This window comes from Microtus oregoni, unplaced genomic scaffold (assembly GCF_018167655.1).
Source record: "Microtus oregoni isolate MIOR12 unplaced genomic scaffold, Mior012 000043F_ref0000047, whole genome shotgun sequence".
NCBI lineage: Eukaryota > Metazoa > Chordata > Mammalia > Rodentia > Cricetidae > Microtus > Microtus oregoni.
Window position 1 is genome coordinate 7,969,303 of NW_024543210.1, and position 20,560 is coordinate 7,989,862.

The window sequence follows — 20,560 nt, forward strand, 5'->3', positions numbered from 1 at the left end:
CCGCTGACTGCAGCAGTGGCCCCTGAAATGTTAAGAAATGTATGGTTAGAATCTATTTCTTTTAAGACAGTTTCCTTACGCTCCAGGATGCCAGTCCAACCCATCTAAAGGGATCAAACACAAAGGAATAAGTATCACTTAATTTTTTTTATCATTCTTAACCCCGGACATCCTAAGACCCCCTCACCTGGATCTCCTCCCCCCTCTCACTCCAGCTCCCCCCCAAAAAATTCCCCCCCTTCTTTTAATTTTTTTTTCTTTACTAATGCAACTTTTGCCTTCCAGCATCTTAATGATGACCCAGCTACTCAGGAAAAGCCACACAGATTTCTTCAATCAGCCACCTCAGACGACAGCCAGGACTTCAAATGTCAGTGACCAACTACACCAGCCAGCAACCCTGGACATCAGTGACCAACTACACCAGCTACCACAAACGCCAATGGGACATTGCCAAAATAATCGGACATTCCCTGGACCCCTCAACGCCCAAAGCCAGCAGGAAGCAGCCATGAGAGACCGGACTACGTCCCTATTCCCTACCCCTTAAGGTCCCCCAGTTTTTTTTTTTTTTAATCAAACCAAAAGGGTGAAATGTTGTTCTCTTGCAACACTACAACTCCCAGCGTTCCCCTGGGGTCACATTTCCCAGAAGCCTTTGCATCCCCCGTTAAAAGCAAGGACAAGTCACGAGTTCGCCCCTTCCCCTTCCTTCCGCCTCCCCTAGTGTGTCTGCACGTTTTCCCTTACCTGTTTGTTATCCTTCCCCCCCCCCATTAAAGTGTACCACGTGGGACCGCTGCGTGTCTGTGTCTTTTCCCCGCGTAATCGTCTTTACCCCCATACGACAAACAGGAATTAAGAACAACACTTACCACAGGTCAGGGAACCCTGATTGCTCTTCGAGCTGATGAGGGAGAGGGACTTGATCGGGGGAGGGGGAGGGAAATGGGAGGCGGTGGCGGGGAGGAGGCAAAAATCCTTAATAAATAAATAAATTTTAAAAAAAAAGATCATGTGTTAAAGGCTTGATTTACAGCTTGACTCTAATGGATACAAATGGCAGACTGGAATACAGTCACAGACGGCTCCATGCACTGGAACGCTGACACAGGGTCAGGTGACAGAGCATTGGTTTCAGCCATCTTCTTAACACCCGAGTGTTCTGCTCTCATAACAGTGCGCATGCACACACACATGCATACGCTTCCTGCATTAGGTCATAGGTTAGAAATGCCTTAAAGCACTCTTTCTTTCCCCAAGCCTCATGCAATGACTAGGGATTTTCCTATGGTCAGAACTGATTCATCTGTTTCAAAAATAAGCATAAAAACAAAGCTTTGCAATACACACAGTTTAAGTAGGGTCTGTTGTAGATCCAAGTGTTTCCTTGTCCCCTTCTCCCCTCCCCCACAGTCTATAAGCATGGCCTGTGTTCTGTGTGCTACAGGTTCCTCCCGGTGTCCATTGGCTTAGAAGGAGTACGAGGTAGTGACAAAAATAGGGTCCAGGAAGACCAGGCTAGGTTTCAGGAATGCCCAGGTGAGTGGGTAAATGGCTGGGTACAGACTATAGGACCAGTCCAACCAGGGTTGATGGTGGAGGAACGGGATCTCCCAGAAAGAACAATAGGAAGCACACGTGGTGAGAGATGAACTTGCGGGTGGCATCCCGTGGGGTGGTTGGAGTGATGGAGGTGGGGTGGGATGCTGCCTGGCTCAGCACCAACGGCAGCTCCTGCTCCTGGAGTGGGGCTCCATCTAGCCCGACTACCCGGGCAGTAGGGTGACATTCTGCTTTACCAACTCCTTCCCTGCCGAACTCTGGAGGTGACTGGAGAAAAGCTAATGGCTGCAGATCTGAAGAATCCCCCAGAGATGCTGGGTGACCCCTCCCACGTGGTTCTTTCACAGAGAGGCAGCTAATGGAAAAATCTGCTGCCTCCCAGCAGAACCTGCCCTCCGCGTTGCCTAGCACCCATGCTGCAGAGTTTTCCATGTAAAACAAAGCGTGTGAAAGGAAAACACGAGAAACATTTCCTCAGAGTTTGCTCCAGGCCAGGTGGGGGCTGGGACCTTTACAACCTGAGGGTATTTTGTCACAGTCCCGCCCATGAGAAAGGGCTGGCATCCCTGTTTTCCAGGTGGGGAAACTAAGGCACAAATGAAAAGCGACAGAGTCGAGACTCAAGGAAGTACAATGACTTCCCTGAGCTTGTATAGCTCATGAGCAATTAACCAGGTATTGCAACACAGAAGCCCACCACCATCCCCAGGGCTACTGCAAGCAACCTGTCACCTTGGCAGCCACTGTAACCTCTTAGTCCTAACCTCACAGGGACAGAGACACTTCCCTCCTTCAGAGGGGATCTCAGCGGGTGGGGGCATTCAGAAGTCAGACTGCAGTACCCAAATGTGGCCAGGGATGGCGACATGGGGACGCAAGCTTCTGTAATGAGGACACAGGCCTTGTCTGTTTTCCTGCCTCCCTCAGCAGCACCAAACCTGCAAGCTATCACTGCTCAGCGGTGACTTCCATGGGGTCCCATCAGAGCCCAGAGATCAACGAACCAGGGCCCCAGCTTTGGCACAGAACCCTCTGCTCTCTTACCTCCCCCGAAACCAACATCATTTGCCACACCACTGCCAGTGGCCCTCTGCAGACACCCTTCGTCATCCTAAGCCACCCTACCGAGCCCTGTCCTGACTGTCCCAGGAGCTTGGTGGTGGGTGAGCAGGGTCTCCCAGGGAAGAGCTACCCTGCGCCTGGGTGCTGTACCATCTGTTCACAACAGCCCAGCATAAGGCAGATCCTGGACTCAGTGAGGCACGGTCACCTTTCTGAGAATACACAGCATATAAGGAACTGATCAAAACCAGAGCTGCAAACTGGCCAACTTCTAACCTCTGTCTCCTACCCCAAGTTCACAGCTTTCCCTGCCGGAGCCCGGCACGAAGAAACCTCTACGGAGTAGAAGGATTGATTACATTACACATGCCTGCACTTATTATTATCTTACTTACTATAATTAGTCATTCACTTACATTACAGGCGTGTCTATCTTCCCCGGACTCTGAGCTCTTTACAGACAGACAGCCTGGAGCTGAATTTCTCCTTGGATCCCGGTGCACGGCACAGCTACATACATGAAGGAGATGCTAAGAGAAAGCTGCAATAAAACCTGTTTGCTCAACTGACAGCCGGGAGCAGAGAGAGCTACATCACAGCATACAGACAGCTGCCTGCTCTACGAACCCAACCCCACAGAGGGACCCAGGAAAATAAGGGTATTTTTGGAAAACCTGAGAACATTGCAGAATTAAGAATAAAAAGCAAGCAGACTCCTTTTGGAGGCTGTTGCCATAGTAACTCAGCACACAGCAGAAAAATACTGTCTCCATGGAGCCATCATCTTTGATTACAAATAGTGAAGGGAACACTAGCCCTGGGGATAGGCATGTTGGATGTGGCTGGCCACCACTTGGGATCTGTTCTCTGTGGTGTAGCCCACAGCCACAGTTGAGAACTCGGGGGGCCGTGGAGGAGCCTGGGCTTCAATTTGTCTTAGAAGGTACTGGTTGAGAACATCAAGGAAAAACTGGCCAAGACCAGCTGGATGGCTCCACCTCCTGGCCACGCCTGCCCTCCCATGAGTGGCTATGATGCTCCTTCTGAAGGTCAGCGTGATTCTGGAGGGTCTTTCAAACCGTCAACTGCTGAGCAGACACAAGACAATGAGGGCTCTAAGGCTGTCTCTTAGGGGGCTGGCTGGCAGAGGCAGTTGCAAACCAAACCTAATCTACCTCCAAAGGTTCCAGACAGCCTCTAGAGTGACTCAGCAGCATTGATGGGACCGAGTGTATATTCCCTTTCCCTGGACAGAACAGGGTCTCAGGGTCTCAGGGCTGCAAGGTGAAGGGTGGTGAACCTGATCAACTGCTCACTCATTCATAGACTAAAGAGACATTTTGTTGAGCATCTACTATATGCTAAGAACAGGCTGGAAGGCAGATGCATAAAGAGAAAAACACAGACCCTGTCTTGGAGGAGGACAGGAGGGGGCGGTATAGGAAGGGAAGAAATGGAACAGGATTGAGAGCCTACAGCAGAGAGTGGGTGCATCCTGCAGTATGTGTGGTGGTGGTGGCGGTAGCGGCGGTGGTGGTGGCGGTGGCGGCGGTGATGGTGATGGTGGTGGTGGTGGTGCTGTTGGTGAGCTGGGATAATGATGTATCCACTCTGCCTCATTGAGCCAATCCTTTGGGATGGTCATTCTTCCTTTCCCTGCCTGGGGAAGTTCTATTGAGCTCGAGCCACCAACACGCTTTGGATTCTACACCAGGGAGCTGGTGAATGACAAGAAGATGTCTCCAGCATTCCAGTCTCTTGCATGCAGCATCGCGGCTCCTGGGAGAACTGCGGTCGCAGGGACACCTGTACGAGCAGGAGACACACAGAGGCAGCTGGGCCTTGCTGACTCTATATGGCTCACTTGTGGTCATTTCTATCTGTCCACCTGGGTCAGAAGCCAGAGAAGAATCCTCTGTCTCCAGTGACATTCTAGAAGTGCCATCCTTGACTGAGCACAGGGAACAAGTCATGCTGCCATGAAGATGAGGGTGTATTATGGGTGGGTCAAATCCTCTTGTCCAGTGGGCGTTGCCATAAGACTAGGGTGTTAAAGGGACCTTCCAGGAAAGCAAATACAGTTAACTCTCAAAGGATGCTGCCAACTTGTCCCCCAGAAAGAGAGGGCTTTATAAGAGGTAACCTCTTAGCCCATGCTGTCCGCTGTGTGTGTGTGTGTGTGTGTGTGTGTGTGTGTGTGTGTCTAGGTCTAGGCACTGAGCATGGCTGGGGAAGAGTACGCAGCTAGGATACTCTTGACTTTGTCCCATGGTTGCAAATTGATGCTACATCAGGACTCCTCTGTTTGCCATAGTCGAATAGATGGGTTGATCCCCATCTTTGCCTAGCTCCCAGATGTTTGGAAAGCCTCCGCTTAAATAATTTGCCTCTCTTGGGATTGAGGTCCTCCTTTTTGTATACTGACAGCTACCCTGAGGGTAATCCTTGAAGAGAGATGGCTGTCTTTGACCATGACTTTTCGGCACACTGCAGGTAGTCAATAAAAGCTCACTGCATTATGGCATAGTCACGGTGTCTCTTCACAGCAACAGAAACCCTACCTAAGACAGGGAGTAAAGAGTTTATTTGATTCATAATTCCAGGTTACAGTGGATTACCATGGGAAAATGAAGGCAGGAACATCGTGTGCACAGTCAAGAGCAGAGAGAGAGCTGATGCATGGATCCTTGCCTGCTCTCAGCTAGCCTTCTCCTCTCTTGTACTGTCCAGACTGCTTGCCTAGGGAATAGTGCCGCCCACAAAGGACTGGGTTTTCTTACATCAATTAACAATATCACCCCCCACAATCTTCCCACAGGCCAGCCTGATCTAGACAATTCCACTTTAGGGCGCATTTTACTCTTTGATTTTTAATTAAGTTTTGGTGGCTGTGCGTTTTCAACCTTTCACTCCTACCACATTGTCCTCAGTTCCCATGTACAGCTATGGGACCCCATATGGAACTCACAGCTTTGCTTTAGACATTTGAATGTGCGGAAGGGCTGGACGGCAGAGGGCTGAGCCTTGAGGGTAGGAGGGTCAAGTCCCATTAAAGCCTCCTTAGGGTGGTGTGTGGGGAGCCAGAAAGGAAGGCAGTCAGAACGGTTATTCCCTGGGATATGAAAAAACTTCTGGTCAAGCAATTATATCTTTTAAATCTTGAGGTCTTAAAGGCACCACCTGTTTCACAGTGGTCACACAGTGACTAATGAGTGCCACTTAAAAGACAATGCAGTCAGGCTAGAGAAACGGCTCTGTGGTTAAGGCACTCACCCTAAAAGTGTGGGGTTTGGAGTTCAAATCCCCAGAACCCATATACAGTGGGAATGGTAACCCACCTGATTCCACCTCAGAAGGTGGATCCTCAGGTCAAGCTAACTGGCAACATTAGCTACATTGTTGAGCTCTGTCTGGGTTTGATTGAGAACCCTTCTTCAGTGAATACGATAGAAGAGCAGCCAAGGGCGGGTTTGCAGCTATGGGTGGAGTCCCTATGCAGACCCCTTAGATCACTCTGCACACCCCGCAGAGGATTTGCAGATGTGAACATGAGCCCCAGCTGCTGAGTCCAGTGGCTATGAAAGGCCTTTGACTCCAAGCCAGAGGTCTGGCATCTCTCCTCAGCATCTCTCAAGTTATACAGGCAGGGGAAGTCTCAGGCCAATCTCAGTTCTTGACATATTTGTACTAAGGTTCAAAATATCTAGTGTACACATGTGGCGGGCGGGAAGACATGCCCGAACAGAGGCATGCAGGAAGGAATACCTGTGTTGCAGGATAAATCAGAGGCTCAGCACTACATGAGGCAAAATTTGGCTCCCACAGCCCAGTGAGGGATACATTGTGTCCCAAAACAATAATGAGAGTATCAGGGTAAGATCCAAAGATCTTAGGTTTTCTGAGATAACCATGTTCTAAGAAACCTGTTTTATAAAGCTGGGGATATAGCCCAATGGTAGAATGCAGGTCCTGCCTGCTCAGAGTCTTAGGTCCAACCCCTGTGTCAATTTATAAAGCCATGAAAGGACACGGTGACACAGGGAGGATCCAGGGCGATGCTCAAGCGTTACACCTACTGGCAGTTGTACAACCCTGTGGGGCTGGCTATTTTTCATCTCCTAATTTCTGGGGTTTTGTTTTTTACGCTATAGTTAGAAAGCAGAGCCCCGAGCACACTGGGCAAACCGTGTGCTTTCACAGCCACCATCTCGCTTGCTCCTCTTCTCTACCCAAGTGCTAGGTGCAACCGTTCCTGTCGAACAAAAAAACTGAGGCTCAGCACCTCAACCCACGTGACAAGTGGCAGAGCCTGGGTCTTGGACTTGTTTCCCATCTTAGGCACTCTCCAAGGCTGTCGAGGACAGACTGCCATGTGTGAGATGATAAGACTTGCCACCCAGGATGACAGGCGGCGGGAAGGGGAGAAGATTTGCTGGCTGGAGACAAGAAGGTCTCACTGAATCAGCCAATTTGTCAGGCGCGTCCGGGTGTCACGCTGCTATTTTAGACTGCAGCACCCTGAAGCTTCTCGTAACTTGACCACAAATCCCCTCCCTGCTCGATGTGGCCAGGCTCACAGGAGTTTGGAGCACCTCAGGGACTTCCTGTCAGCACAGCAGAAGGATGAGCATGGCTACCTGCCTTCAGCATGCTTTGAGGGGCAGTGAGCCCGCCCCCATCACTGGAGATGCAGACACAGTGGGCCACTCGCCCTCCATGATATAAGAACTGATTCTGCACGGAAGATACGGCCAGCACTCTATAAAGATGAACCGGCTGTTAGAATTCACACCCGGGTTTCTAACTCCATGTTCATGGTAGCAGGCCCCACGGGTTAGAGGCAGTGCTGCTTGCTCACTAGCCTGAGGGTCTCAGAGGGAGGCAGTTATGTGTGGAAAGGGAACGCACTGCATCTGCCCTATGAGGGTGTGGCTCAAGTCACCTGACACATCCGCTCTCTGACTCTCCTCAGGCAAACCTACTTCCTTCACATCTCCCAGCTGGGGACCCGTGTGGTGAGCTGTGTGGCCTGGCTGTGTTCCTACAGCCCTGCTCCCAGGCCGCAAGCTGAAGAGAGGGGAGTCAGAGACACTTTGCTCTCTCTGTGAAGCCCCCTATGGCTGTTGGGGGCTTGTCTGGGATTGGGGTATCCTAGGACCGTGGAGGGAGGTGACATATTGAGGGCTGTAGGGGGAGAGGAGCCTGCGTCATGCTGTGTGCGGCCAGATGTGCTGCACACATCTGGGACCGTGATGTGCCAGGTGCCTGCTTACCCTCGACTGCATTCTTGACAGAGTCAGCCAAAGTCAACACTTTGGAGCTCTTTCTACATGTTGCTGAACTACCGGGCTGAGTCGACAGCTCTCATGCTGACCACACCTCACAGACGGTCACCATGTCTCAGGGCATGAAGCCACCAAGGAATGTCCTTCAGAACTTTCGCCCCAGTGTCTCGAACAGTACCTGGCCCATACTGGGCAACTGCCAGACATTTGAGGAATCAATGAGGTAGCTAGGGTTGTACCAACTCAGCAGACAGCTCCAGTCTCCCCTCAAGGGAGCACTCTCAAGGGCATGGAACTCTGGGACAGCAGGCTGTGTCTTCCCTGAGGCCTCCCAAAGCCCCACACAGCCTCTGCAGGTGGCAGAGCACCCCAGTGTAATTGGCACCATCCTGGTTTCGGGAGGTGAAATTCTCCAGTCCCGAGAGAGCTGAGATTGTTGATCACGGTGTACCTCAGTGACCAACCTGACAGACAGGCATGGAGGCTCTGAGGGTCAGCCCTTTCTTCAGATACATTCCCAGAGCCTGTGTGCTGTGGCCCCAGGGCAGGCATCCCCACCCTTCTGGCTCTTTTCTCCTCAGTAAGCAGAGAAGCACCCCAGGTGTACCTCACAAGATGCACCAGAGGTTGTGACAAAATGCCATACAGAAAGTCAAATATGCCAGGTCCTGGCACATGGCAAGCATACTGCAAGGGACTAGGAGGGTGAAGTCTGAGGGACAGAGTGGGACACTTTGTGCTGGTAGGAAGAGCTGGCCTTCTAGGTCCACCAGGATGCGACCTGCTTCCTAGTACTCTCCTCTCTGCTTTGGTTGACCTCTAGGCCAGACTTCATTTCCTGGACTGGCCCTGGGCTAGGTGCGTATGAAATGAAGGTCCTTGCTGTCAGGGAGCACCAGACAGGGTGGCTCAGACTGCGCACGGTGCTGGAGGGAGGAGGGCTGCGTGGAAGGATGTGGTGTCCCTTTCTTCCATTTTTGACAGCCGTCCATCCCAGCCTTGACAATTCCCTCAGCCATGGTCCATTCTGCCCACAGAGTCCAGACCTGAAGAGACTGTGACAGAAAAACCCGTGTATTTGGGCCTCAGATGTCCCTTCCAGCACTGCCGTCAGTCAGCTGTCACTCTTCGGGTCCCTCTCTCCCTGCCTGCACGACTCTGGGCACCATCTTAAAGCCTTTGAGTGGATGCTTTTTCCTCCCATATGGGTGTGCTCACTAGACAGGCACTGGGGGTGACTCGCCCCTTGGGGTGTCATCTCTGCTTTCTATCCTGGCTTCTTCTACCTGAGAGCGGGGTCCCTGCCTCCCTGATGGTGTCCTTTACATCACATGTGCTCCGAGATGGGGTGAGCAACAGCCAAGGGGGATGAGGGCTGGAGAGAAGCTGGTCCTGGCTCCTCAGCGCTCTCCCGACCGGCCATGTGCATGGCTCATGGCTTTCCATGCTGACTGATTGGCCCAGCAGGGTCAGATGAACTTCCGCAGGAGGGAGAAGGAAGGGCAGGAAATCAGGAGGAGGAGGCAGCAGCTAAAGTGGTGCCACTGTGGCTGAGGCAGGGAGAACAGCAGGGGGGGATGGGACAGTAGAACACATTAGTCACCTCTCAGGCCTCCCTTGGCACAGAAGCCCAGTCTTAATGCATTTCTAATCAGCTTCCAGAGCTGCGGGTGGAGGCTACAGATGGGGTTTCCTCGTGGGACCGGCAGGGGACAGGCTGAGTGGGAGGTAGCCATGTTCAGTCTGCAGCATCTGCTCCCCTCTTCTGCCTTCTTCTTTCTAAGGGGCTTCCTAGGGTCCTCATTTTGAGACTGAATGTGGAGGCAGGAGGATTGCAAGTTCTAGGATGTTCTAGAACAGTCTGGCCCCACCAAAATGGAAACCACCCCTCTCCCCCAGATTCAGACCCAGCTATACCACTGGGCTGCATCCCTCCAGGCTTCCTAGTACAGCCTCAACATCAGGTCTCAGGCAACAGCTCCCTCAGCCTCTTCTGGAATGTCTAATCACAGGACACATATACAGAAGAACCCAGATGGCCAAGCCAGGCAAGCTGCACAAGAGGTTAACTCTCCAGCGCGGACACAGACCCTCTTGTCCAAGGCAGTGATCCGAGCTCTTAAGTTGTATTGACTTCATTCAGGAAGAGAAATTCATGTCCAAGGTTTCAGAATGAATCCAGTATATATTTCTTTACCACAGTGGGAAAAAAGGGGTGGAAATATAGATGCTAAAAACACAGGCTTAAATTCTGCTTCCAATCAAAACAACGCTGTGATTCCATCTTACACCTGTAAGAATGGCCAAGATCAAAAACATTGACGACAACTTATGCTGGAGAGGTTGTGGGATAAAGGGAACACTTCTGCATTGCTGGTGGGAGTGCAAGCTGGTCCAGCCCCTCTGAATATCAGGATGGCAATTTCTCAGAAAATTAGGAAACAACCTTCCTCAAGACCCAGCAATACCACTTTTGGGTATATATCCAAAGAATGCTCAACCATGCCACAAAGACATGTGCTCAACTATGTAACTATGTTCATAGCAGCATTGTTTGTCATAGCCAGAACCTGGAAACAACCTAAATGCCCCTCGACTGAAGAATGGATAAGGAAAATGTGGTGCATTTACACAATGGAGTACTACACAGCAGAAAAAATAATGACATCTTGAATTTTGCAGGCAAATGGATGGAACTAGAAAACATCATATTGAGTGAGGTAACCCAGACCAAGAAAGGCAATTATCACATGTACTCACTCATAGGTGGTTTTTAAACATAAAGCAAAGAAAACCAGCCCACAAATCACAATCCCAGAGAACCTAGACAACAATGGGGACCCTAGGAAAGACTTACATAGATCTAATCTACATGGGAAGTAGAAAAAGACAAAATCTCCTGAATAAATTAGGAGCATGGGGACCATGGGATAGGGCTGAAGGGGAGGGGAGAGGTAGGGAGTGGAGCAGAGAAAAATGTAGAGCTCAATAAAAATCAATAAAAAAATTTTTAAAAAAGAAATTCTGCTTCCAGCCCAGTTGGAGATATTGGGACCGAATTCATTCACTCAACTGGAAAAAAACAAGTTCAGTATATGAAAACAATTTTTTAGGACTTTGATGTCAAGCAAGTAAGGCTTGAGGACAGACAGAATACGGAGAACCCTGGGGGCAGGCAGAGGGTGCTCACAGTCCCCAGAGACTATGGCTGGTGAGTCATGGATGTGTACAGCCTGCTGAGACAGAGTCAACCAAATGGATGACCCTGAGCAGTGCCTGGCACCCACACAAAACTACCACTCCTGCTTCTCCCATTGGCCACTTCGTAGATCTTACAACTCACAGGGCAGCAGAGAGAATGGGCCGGCCTCACTAGCCGCGATAGTCACCATCAGATTAAATATGGCCCTTGTCATGCCTAACAAATCATAAATCCCTGAAGAGTCCAAGCTGCTCCCAAATGAGTGATCTTCATCCAGAATAAAGACGACGACTATTTAGAGAATACAGAAATACTTATCATGCAATGAGGTGAAATTCACAGTGCTTAGCCAGGTGTGGTGGCACACACCTTTAATCCTAGCACTAGGGGAGGCAGAGGCAGGTGAATCTCAGAGTTCAAGGCTAGCCTGGTCTATAGAGGGAGTTCCAGGAGTACACACAAGAACCCTGTCTTAAAAAAGAAAGGAAGAGAGAGTGGGAAAAAAGAGGGGGGAAAGAATCTCATAGTGTTTAGCATCTGACCAAGAATGGCCAGACAGGCAAGGAGATGCAACCTGAACTAGGAGGTGAGGGCATCCCATAAACACACGCCAAAGACTAAAAATGAGTGGGGACATGTTAAGAAAAGACAAGATAATTTTTAAAAGACACGAACTTACTGTCTAGAGACAACAGCCATCATCTCTGGGATGGTGATACTCTGGATGGGTTTGCCACTAGTCGAAAGATGGCCAAAGAAAATGGTGGCAATCCTGAAGGGGTACTGATGATAGCGACTCAAATGGAACATCAAGAGAAAGAGCAGAGCGCCTATGGGTGTGAGCCAGTTGGAGGCAGCCTCGTGTAACCAGAAAGGATGTCGAAAGGCAAGAAGAACAGAAAAAATGAAGAATGAATGCCAGAAAAGCTCCCAAATGTGATGAGACTATAACCCACACAGGCGCTTTTCAGATTTATTTTATTTTTGATGACGTGTACATGTTTGTGGGGCAATATATGCACATATGATTGCAATACCCACAGAGGCCAGAAGAGAGCGTCGGATCTGGAGGTACAGGGCCAGATGGTGGCCAGATATGGGAGCTAGGAACCAAATTGGGGTCCTTTGGAAGAGCAACGCACACTCTCAAACGATGAGCCCCCTCTCTAGCCTCCTGCACACACATCTGGAAATCCCAAGCACTAGAAACATGAGAACCACACAAAGGTAAAGGTTCTCTAAACTGCTCAACATCAGAGAAAAAGATAAAAATCTTAAAAGCAGCCGTAGGGGGAAAGGAGACACTATACTCAGAGGACTGAAATACAGAGAGCAGAAGACTTTCTCTGGAAACAACACAAGCAGGAAGTTAAAGCCATATTTTTAATTGGACTAACAACTTAGAGTGTCTAGACATATAAAAGCTGAGAGAATTCATCCAGCAATTCGGTAGCACTAGAGATGCCAACGCCCTTCCAGGCAGAAAGAAAACGATGCCCCAAAGGAATGAGAGTCTACACCAATGAAAGAAAGGCACCAGGAGTAATTAGTGCATGGGGAAAACACTTAAGACTTCCCCTTATTACTGAAATAAATGGAAGAAAACTGACTTTTAGCAAAGATAGTAATAAAGTATTATGGTTTATAACATAAACACAATAGTGTATTATGGTTTATAACATAAGCACAATAATGTATTGTGGTTTATAACACACACACACAATAGTGTATGGTGGTTTATAACACACACACACACACACATCTCAGGGAGACAGAATGGGCAGGGAAGGGGCAACCCTGGGTCTCCAGATCTCAGGACAGAAGCTAGAGCTTGGCCTGATACAAGGCAGAGCACACGAAACTGTAATATAAGCAGTATCTTCCTGGAAACCCACGCCCACCCCCCAGGCCTGTTCTCTAGGCTCCCTGAAGTCCTGGGTTTTAAAATACCACCTAGAGATTTGATGCCTTTGTTAATTGTGCATTACATTCCTGAAGAAACAACACACAGCCCCTTCTGAGGTCTGATGACAACGCCCAAGGACTTACGAGGTCTTTTCAGTGAGAATTTGAGGAAGACAGGCCCTCTGGTTAGAACCACCTGAGATAATAGATAATTTGTACTTTATGATAATTCTTGCTTTAAGAAAACACGGGCTGTTGTTAGCATGAAAGCCCTTGAGCCCATAGAGAACGAGGGAGCCAGGAATATTAAACACTCAGCGGCCTCTCCTCTAAGGAAGAATTGACTATTTCCACCCAGAAGACTGGGAGTGGATATTGTGAGCGGCCTGGTGACCTTTTTGCTCTCTGTGGAGGCAGACCGCACCCAAATCCCCCAGAATGTCTACCCCAGACTCTCCCTCCCCAAACCTCTATCTTTAGCTCCCAGTTAATAGAACCCACCCGTAGGGGAAATGTCACATGTATTTTATGGCCTGGTGACCTCTGTGCTGTCTCAGTCAGACATCACACCAGATCCTAGGTCTTTTAGCGTGGAGCCCACCCTCAAGGTCGCATGGACTTTGCCAAGGAGTTTCTGTGTAGTTGCACCTTAGGTTTTATTGTGCTTAGCATACATGTGGTCCTAGGTTCAACTCCCCAGTACTGTCAAAAAAGTAGAATAAGTAAACAATTTATTTAAAATCATGCTGACAATGAACCGCCTGGCATCCATCTCGCTGAGGTGTGGTCCAGGTTGATGATATCAGTCCAAATCGAGTGTTCACTCCCACCTCAATTCTCGGTTCCTCTGCCTGACATCTGCAGAGGCCTGGCATCCCCAAAACCTCCAGCCCCTCTTCCCACCTCTGTCAACGGCCCTAATAACAGGTTGCCTAGCTCCCCAAGATTCTATTTTTGGGGCAGTGGTATTTCTCTGGACAAGAAATGTCTGCTAATTTCTTACAGATCTGTTGGAATGATCCCACAGACTCCTTTATACAAAACAAAGAAGGCCTCTATTTTAAAGAGAAAACAGAGTCATGTGTCCCTTATGACCAGAAGCCTTTTGTGGTTTTCCCGCTTTGTGGGAAAACAAAATGGAAAAGAAAATTTACTGTGAGTCTCCTAAGGCCCTGGAGGTGAGAGAAGGCAAAAGGGGCGGGCAGGAAATCTCTCAGAAATAGCCCAGGGTTAGTACCTGTTCCAGGTGCCTTCCCACCTGCCAAGGTCATGCTGTGGGGTGGGCTGCGGGAAGATGAGGGGGTAATCTCACCCCCCCCCCAGAAAGCCTTCTCAGACTCCTCTGCCATGAGGGTAAGTCACACAAGTGTCAGGTCTGAAATGGTCAAATATTTGCAGCTGCATATGGCTCCCCCAGCATAACCACCAGCTGGTTCATCCAGTATAACCACCAGCTGGTTCATCTAGTATAACCACCAGCTAGTTCACCCAGCATAACCACCAGCTGGTTCATCCAGTATAACCACCAGCTGGTTCATCTAGTATAACCACCAGCTAGTTCACCCAGCATAGTCACCAGTTAGTTCACCTAGTATAAGCAAACACCAGCTAGTTCACCAGCATAACCACCAGCTGGTTCACCTAGCATAACCACAGCTAGTTCACCCAGCATAACCACCAGCTAGTTCACCCAGCATAACCACCAGCTAGTTCACCTAGCATAACCACCGGCTAGTTCACCAGCATAACCACCGGCTAGTTCACCTAGCATAACCACCGGCTAGTTCATCCAGTATAACCACCATAAGCACCAGCATAACCACCAGCTAGTTCACCCAGCATAACCACCATAAGCACCAGCATAACCACCAGCTAGTTCACCCAGCACAAGCACCAGCTAGTTCACCCAGCATAACCACCATAAGCACCAGCTAAATCAGAGTAACTATCTTCTCCCCTAGGCTTGCTGAGACAAGACCTTGAAAACTCAGCAGAGCTCCAGGATGGACGCAGCCCACACTCCTGTCCTGTGTGCTTCAGGGCAGTCACCAGTCTCCAGGATGCCGCGGTCCATGCCTTCCCGCCCTCCTGGACATGGAGAGTTATGGGCTGGCCTACTCCCTCTGCATCTAAATTGCCACAGAACTTTCTCAACCAGGAGGGTGTAGTGTCACAGACATGGGAGGACATCTGAGGCTGGGTCCTCAAGAGCCTGAAGCCTCTACCTAGGACCACTGGACTCTCCCATTAGAAGAACCAGCACTACACGGGCTACACAGGGAGTGGGCTCTGTGCTGGGAGGAGGCCCCAGCTGCTAAAAACAAACCCTGCAGAGAGGAACACCATATAGAGAGTGGCCATGTGGGGAGGTGACAGAAATATCTGTGCAGAAGCCATGAGCTGGAGCCTAAGTGTCACACGGAGACCATTTCAGCAGATACAAACTACCCAGCAGGGTCCTTCTTAAAACTGTGAGCAGTTCAGACAACTCCTTCCATCTCCTAGCAACCTCAGTAATCAACAGTAACCAAGCAGCCCATGCTGTGGCTGGCCAGTGTGCTACAGATTTCTAGTTAATTGTTAGCATTTAAAAATCCAGTCTGGAGGCTGGGGAGAAGGCATAGTAGGTGACAGGCTTGTACAGCAAGAACAGGACCTGAGTTTGAAGCCCAGAACCCTCATAAGAAGCCAGGCACAATGGTACACACTAGCAATCTCAGTGCTGGGATTAGAGACAGAAGGATCCCGAGGTTCACTAGCCACCAGTCCCCTTGTTCAGCAAGAGACCTTGTATTAAAAGCTAAGTAGAAAGCAGTTGGGAAAAGTACCCACCATTGACCATTGGCCTCCACATTTATAAATACACACACACACACACACACACACACACACACACGCGAGAGAGAGAGAGAAAGAGAGAGAGAGAGAGAGAGAGAGAGAGAGAGAGACTGCATACAAATATCACCATTTCCACTTTTCCCTAAAACACAGAAGTGCCACTGCTCCAGGCCTGTGTGTATGCCTGGCACATGGGGACTAGTGTCTGTCACACCTGCAGACCAGGCCCTTACTCTTAAGGACACCACAATGCAGCACCTCCCTGTTTCACTCCATGAAGCCAATGTCAGAGATTCCTAAGTTTCACCAATACGATATGTTCCACAATATGCTCCAGAGTCCAGGCCCTATCCCTGGTGCATGAGCTGGCTTGTTGGAGCCCATTCCCTATGAGGAGATGCCATGCTCAGCTTTAATGCCACGGCTTAATGTGACAGACTTGTTAACATCTCATGGGAGCCTTTACCTGTTGGGAGGAGTGGATGGCTGGGGGAGGAAGCGAGGGGCTCGGGAGGAGGGGTGGGGCTCAGAACTGTGGTTGGAATGTAAACTGAAACTAAGCAACAATACCCCGCCCCCGCCCCTAAAAAAAAAAATCAATATGCTCTAGAAAATCTAGAACATGGTCTGTAAAGTCACGATGGCGGTCCAGGTCTGAAGGGGAGGAAAGCAGGTCTGGGCTCCTGAGGGGAAAGAATGGGCGGTAGCCATCTTTGAGTGTAAGAACTGGGCTCAGTCCTAGAGATCTGTGACCATCCCTCTCTCTCTCCAGCCCTGGAGTCTTAGTGACCCTGCCCATCTGGCTACCTCTGGCTACAGAGATATGGATGTCCTGCATGTCCACAATCTCCAAAGCTTCCAGGATCCAGGGATTATGAGGGACTGTGTGGAATATTCCCCAGGTGGAGTATAGGTGGCCAAGTGCCCCAGGCTGTGGTCCAGTGGCTCTATCCTAAACCCCTGAGGCGAGCCTCTCCTATGCACTCTCTCTCTCTCTCTCTGTGTCCTATAGAGCAGGAAGGGCACACCTCTGCATCAGGGGACCATGTCCACACTGCACAGCTGATAGGGTATCATCTCAACACTTGTTTGCAGTCCCAAACGCTTCCAAAGTCTTACCTGCTCTGAACCACATGAAGATGCTGGCAGGAACCCTATTTAGCACTGATGGCAGGAAGCCAGGGCTGGAGCTGCTTTCATTCCCTTCTTCAGGGAACACACTCCTGACCCCACCCATTCTTCCAGCTTCCATTTTCCACAGGGGATGGGGGAGAGAATTTCCCCAGGCATATACACCATTCCTGTGCTGAAGAACCCACAATGGTTCCCAGTGCTTTCTGCTTCAACCCAGATTTCCCATCTGCCAATCAGCACCTGCTGTAACCTGGCCCTGACAGCTCACTCTCTGACCCACTGGGTCTCCTGTCCTCCAGCTGGCTGAAGGGCTCTGAATACGTCCCAGGCCTCAGTAACTACATGTTGCTTTCTCAAGAAGGCGCATTCCCGGGCTTGCTCAGTTCAGGACCATCTGCCTGTTGTCCTAGTATGCCCACCGCCTCCTTCTCAAAGTCTTGGTGATGTAGTCACATCTGATACCTTGCATTCTCTCTGTTGGTCTGAGTGTCTTTTCCCAAGCACGCATTTCATCATCCTCATCCAACCATCCAATCGAGGCTGTTGAAGAACTACTGCATGCCAGTTCAGCGCTGGGCTCAGCACTTGATCTATGTCTCTTCTGGGTCCTAGTAGTCTGACCAATACCCTGGAAGCACCCAGAGAAGGGATCTAGGTCCCATTGGACACTGTCCCTCAGCACTCCTGTCCTAGTGCACGACAGGGTCCATGACACAAGGTGCTGAAGGAGTAGATGGAGTGCCAAGATTTCTCGGTGGGTGCTCACTGCCACACAAGCAGGGGCTGTCACCTACACACACACACACACACACACACACACACATGCCCCGGGTGTACAGAGGCTAAGTGCTCGCTCCCACATACTGCTAGGTCCTTCCTATTTAAAAAAGTATCAGTTCTCATCCCGTGGGGCCGGTGAGACAGAGCTATAGCAGGAAGCGACACTGAGCACAACCAAGGCTATGCAGAGCAGGAGGCACCATGGCGCCAGCACCTTCAGAGGAAGGGGACAGAGAAGCCATCTTGGAATGTGTCCCCAAGGTGAGGCCACATGGGGAAACCCCAGAATCTCTGCAGAGCCTAGGGTCTAGATTCAAAATCAGCTCCCTTCCTCATGAACTGCACACCCTTGGGTAAATTATTCCTGCCATCTGGCATGCTGACCTACAGAAATCCAGGCTAAGAGGACTTGCCAGAGCTCACACACAGTAGGTCCTCTAAAGACCTTAGTGTGTCTTCCATTGGTGTGCCTATTCACACTTCCGCTCCTTTTAGTCAGCATGGTGCTGAGCATGCAATCAGTGCCGCCTTTTGGCAGGAACAAACTGGCCACGTGAAATGTGAATTATAAAACAAAAACAAAAACAACAAAAGTGAAACCCCACTGCCACCACAACAAAAAAACAGACTCCTGCAGGCTCTGCCCACAGGTACAGAAAAGCTCTGTATGTATGTTTTGTCAAGTCACCATAGCAACTGTGGATGCTCTAGCCAGCCCCAAGGTTGGCCAGTAATGATCAATTTCTCTTGTAACCATGGAAACCCCAGCTTCTGTGGGATGCAGAGCGGAAGGCAGCCACAGACATCCTGTGAGTTTCTCTCCTCACTTCAGCTCCAGCTTAGCTAAACACCCTTCCATCTGCAATGGCAGTGACTGTTCCGCATGACAATATTTACATACAGGCAGAATATGAGATGGGTGGTCAGCCAAAAGGGGGGAGTCGTCAGAGTCCTTAGGGTTATTGCTTGCTTGCGTAAGACTGCCCAACCCTGGGTCTTGATTCCCCAGAGCTAACTTGGAGACTTTGTGTCCTTAGATGCTCCCATTTGGGAGCGACCCTCTATAGCCAGCCTGGCTTTTGATGTTATGTTTTAACAGACTTCCACCACACGGGTGAAGTTTGGAGAAAGGAATGTGTCCCTTCAAACATTGCTGCTAGAGACAAGCAACAGGGATGGGGCCCTGGACACACACACCCAGGAGGCAACGGAGTTGGCTTCCTCACACGGCCGCAGAAGGGGAAACGTCTTGTGGGTTGGGACTTGTGTCCAGCCAAATGTAGCCTCTCTCTATAGCCACACACTGTGGTCAGCGCTGGGTCTTCCCAAGAACCATGCATAACCCCAGAAAAGGGTGTGTGCCTTTGTTCTGGCTCAAGAGAATCAACACCTAAGATCACAACTCCAAGGCATTCTCCTGCCTCCAAGACCACCAGGCACCAAGAGGTCATTTGTATATCTGCCACAAGGAGCCTGCTTTGTGTGCAGGGAAGGGTGGTGGTCTCCTGCTCAAACCCAGCACAAAGCAAAAATGCATTAAACCATCCATCTCTGTCACAAAGCCCTGTCACCGCCTTCCTAAGTAGCAGAGGCTAAAGTCTTACCCACAGTGGAGAGAAAGGGGGTTGCCCCGAGGACACCAACAAGTGACAGAGTGCCAGTGCCAAGCAAAACCAGAGTAGGGAGGGCAGCTCCTCTCCAGTTCTCCTCTGCCAGTCCCGGGGCTCGAGGGCTAACATAGTGAGTGGGGGTTGGGCTGGGAGGGGAGACTTCAGCTCCCCAGGCTCCTCAGAGCTGTCTTGTTCAAAAGTGGGATGCTCAAGGGAGACAGCTCCGCTCCACTCCACCTTCGGTGTGTGAGGAACATGAGCCACTCCACCCAGAACAGTCAAGCTGCCGGCCCCGGGTACGCGCACCAGGTGGGACTGCCTGCCGGGCTCGGGACAAAGGACCTGGCCACGGACGCTAGAGCTGCACCGGGGAGGGCAGCGAGGCCGGGGTTCTGAAAACTTGGCGACCCAGGGAGCGTGGGGAAGATTCCGGATTACCTGCGCGGCCATAAAAGACAGATCCATGGTGTCGCTGCTGGCGTGGCTGCTGCTGTTGCTGCCCGCGCTCCAGTACTCCTCGCTGCTGCTGCTGCTGCTGTCGTCGCTATAGCCGCTGCGGGTCCAGCCACCCGCACAGCTATCAGGGAGCGGGCGGAACAGCGAGCAGGTGCCCTCAGGCCCCGGCGACCGTGACCTCAGCAACCCCGGCGTGGTGGCGCTTTTGCAGCCTTCACGGCGTCCTCGCTGACTCCGGGCTTTGCCTCCCGACACCAACTGGGCGGGAGACCCCGAGCGCGGCGCCCCTCCACGTGACCACTCCCAGCCCCACCCCCGGGGGCGGGCCGAGCAGGACCCCTGATTTCTAGCCATCCTCCCTTTACCTTGGCCAAAAGGGGAAACTGAGGCCTGCAGTGTGGCCAGCTGGGTTGGTGAGCCAGCCTCCAACCCAAATCCAGCGTGGTGGGCGCCCTTCCCAGGGCACCTGACTCAAGCTTTCCTGGGGTTGGCTGAGTTACCGGGTGACCCGGAGTATATATACGCGGCTTTCAGTGGAAGCCCTGTGCCCAGACTCCTGACTGCTTGGCACTTAAACTGGGCAGAACAAAGCAGAAAGTCTAGCTTTTCTGTATTGTGTGTTTTGGGTGAAGTTTGAGTGTTTGTTTGAGCCTGGGTATCCTCATTTGTAAAACGCAAGTAACAAAACCTAGGAATTAAATAAGACACGGCATATGTCACCA

General features: G+C 50.6%; 1 protein-coding gene across 1 annotated transcript in view; it reads right to left on the bottom strand.

Moving 5' to 3' along the window:
- Positions 1-20,257, bottom strand: part of CUNH14orf132 (chromosome unknown C14orf132 homolog) — a 34,365-nt gene extending 14,108 nt beyond the window's left edge. The window contains exon 1 of the mRNA XM_041633186.1: positions 19,821-20,257. Coding sequence (XP_041489120.1) covers positions 19,821-20,192 — 372 coding nt within the window. The 5' untranslated portion in view covers positions 20,193-20,257. The remainder of the gene's footprint in view (positions 1-19,820) is intronic.
- Between the last annotated feature and the right edge of the window lie 303 nt (positions 20,258-20,560).